We start from the raw sequence: 2,522 nt of genomic DNA on the forward strand, positions 1-2,522 counted from the left end.
CTGCACATTATAGATCATGGCCAAATGTTGGTAATGTAAGTGACATGTGATGGGATCGCTAAGCTACATCTCTACAATGCTTCGAGTCCAGATGTAACATCTATTTGTTTTTATTTTATGTTTCGAAAGTTCAGGAATAACGTTTAACATGGATATATGAGATGACACGAGTATTTTTATGCCCGTTATGTCTAACTGCTTTGCTATTGAGTAACGTTGTTGTAACGAACGTACCTGTGACCATTTTTGGATGTCTAAAGGGTTGCCAGTACCATTGTATGCCTACTCATCAGACACTGGTGCACTTAGATAGTTTGCTTAAACTACTTGTACTATCTTCCTCTGAACTCTGCGGCTCAATCGAATGAACACTTGCTCTGGGTAAACTCCCAGACTTGGGCAGAATTCTTGGCTTTTCAGAAAGCGATGACACCCTTTCCATTCTCTCCAAAGTCTTATGTTTGAAGCTTCGCCGAATCACAAGCTTCTCATCCTTTGTCTTGTCCTCCTTTGTCTTGTCCTCCTTTGTCTTGTCCTCCTTTGGCTTCTCATCCTTTGTCTTGTCCTCCTTTGTCTTGTCCTCCTTTGGCTTCTCATCCTTTGTCTTGTCCTCCTTTGGCTTCTCTGTGGCGTCTGTTGACTCTTTCGGATTAGATGTCTGTTTCGTGAGTATTTTAATATTCTGGACCTTTGAGGGATCTGGTTTCATCTTTGGGACCTCTTTTACTTTTTGCGATTCATGCTTAACCCTTTGAGGTTCTGCCTTAAGCTTGGTGGCGTCAGCTTTGGTAAGACTGTCCTCTTTTACCATTTTATGTTTGCCAATGCTGTCTTCCTTCACAACCTTCGGCTTTGGAGCCTGGGTTGGTGACTTCATTTCATGCGAAGGGGCTTTAGTCTCATCTTTAGATCCTTTTGACAAAGATTTTGTTTCTTTAAGTGGCACCTTTCCTTTTTCCTTCGGCGCTTCCTTCGAGGGTAGTTTTCCAGGACTTGGTTTTTGAGTAGGTGTTGCAGACGAACAAGGAGACGTCTTATCAAAGACGTCTTCATTCTTGTCCTCAGGAAGCGATTGTGTCTCCAGACTTGTGCTTGTGCCAGCTTCCGACGGAGGCGATGTTTCCTGAGAGCTTGGAGCTGTGGTTATGATGGTAGGAATCTGAGGTGCCTTTAAAATCCTTGTCTCAGACTGGCCATTGTTTATGCTTCTGTATGTAGACATGGAGGCGCCATCCATGGAGTCATCCTTAGCATCATCCACAAGACCAAGGAGCGTCCATTCCAATTTGGAATGAACATTGGATTGCTTTGGCAAGATCGCTCATTCCAACATTTCCGAAGCTTGGAAGGATCGATCTTTACAGAAAATCCAAAATTGGATTGGCAACATTTCCAAACATATTCCCAACGCAGGAAATGTTTGGAATGACTTGGAATAGTTTGGAATTGGAATTGTTTGGAATTGTTTGGAATTGTTTGGAAGTATGTTTAGAAGTAACAAGTTAAAATATGTTTTATTAGTAATTTGAACAATAAAAAGACTATGAATTATCTATTGAGTTTAAACTATACATAATAAATAATAAACTTATCTCAAACATTCACTACTTGTCTGTCTAGCGAGGGGCTTTTACAGTCGCATTCTCCCTAAGGTGAGAGAGAGACCCGCACTTGACTCGACAAGACAATAATATGTCTCAAAAATAAGTATTCGGCTGGATGGCAGCTGTCATTTAATTATAAAACAGACAGTCGTCTAGATGGCTCACATGTAAGTGCGCCGACATGTGCCTAAGATCATAAAATGGACAATCTTTGATAACATCTAATTTATTGTTGTCTCACGCCAGAGCTTTGAATAATTCTGTTCATTGAACAATTGGAATTCAGGAAGTTATCAATAATTGTTTTACTTAACATAAGATAAGATAAGTTGTTTACAACATAATATTATCATGTCAGGACGTACTACAGTCAAAACCATATATTTTAAAATCAATTTAATGACAGACTGTGATTTCCAAGTCCCGATTATCAAATCAATGCGGTATCAATTTCACCACATTCGCACAGACCGCCTATACTTATATATATTTTTCATAACTATTCTCCAGTTAAAGTCCTATCCTCTTATCAAATAATCTGTGAGAGTGATCATCATTAACGAAACTCATTCTCATAAAAAAATACAGAACAAATGAAGAAACAGATGCATACATGTATTGCCATGCTTCATTCATCACGAAGCAGATTTACAAACATTTGTGAATAGCACTTAAACTGTGATAATGAATTTTACCATTGTCCATATTAACATAATAATATATACATATATACAAAACAGGACATGCATTTCATAAATATTTACCAGGACAATCAAATCAAGTTAAAAACACGAAAAATACATATATATATGGTTAACAGCGGGGGGGGGGGGGGGGGGGATTCGTCTGCTCTAACTGCCTTCACAACAACATTCCAGCCCTTAATTACCGAGGCAGCTGTGACGTAGTAGCATTACA

The 2,522-nt window shown here is 39.0% G+C and overlaps 1 protein-coding gene across 1 annotated transcript; it reads right to left on the reverse strand.

Moving 5' to 3' along the window:
- Positions 1 to 289: 289 nt before the first annotated feature.
- LOC125377304 (thioredoxin domain-containing protein 2-like) lies at positions 290 to 1,237 on the reverse strand. Its single transcript, XM_048390265.1, has one exon. It carries the CDS (start codon positions 1,235 to 1,237, stop codon positions 290 to 292), a length of 948 nt encoding a protein of 315 aa, XP_048246222.1.
- Positions 1,238 to 2,522: the final 1,285 nt, after the last annotated feature.

This window comes from Haliotis rufescens, unplaced genomic scaffold (assembly GCF_023055435.1).
Source record: "Haliotis rufescens isolate VD_foot unplaced genomic scaffold, xgHalRufe1.0.p SCAF_89, whole genome shotgun sequence".
In the NCBI taxonomy this organism is placed as follows: domain Eukaryota; kingdom Metazoa; phylum Mollusca; class Gastropoda; order Lepetellida; family Haliotidae; genus Haliotis; species Haliotis rufescens.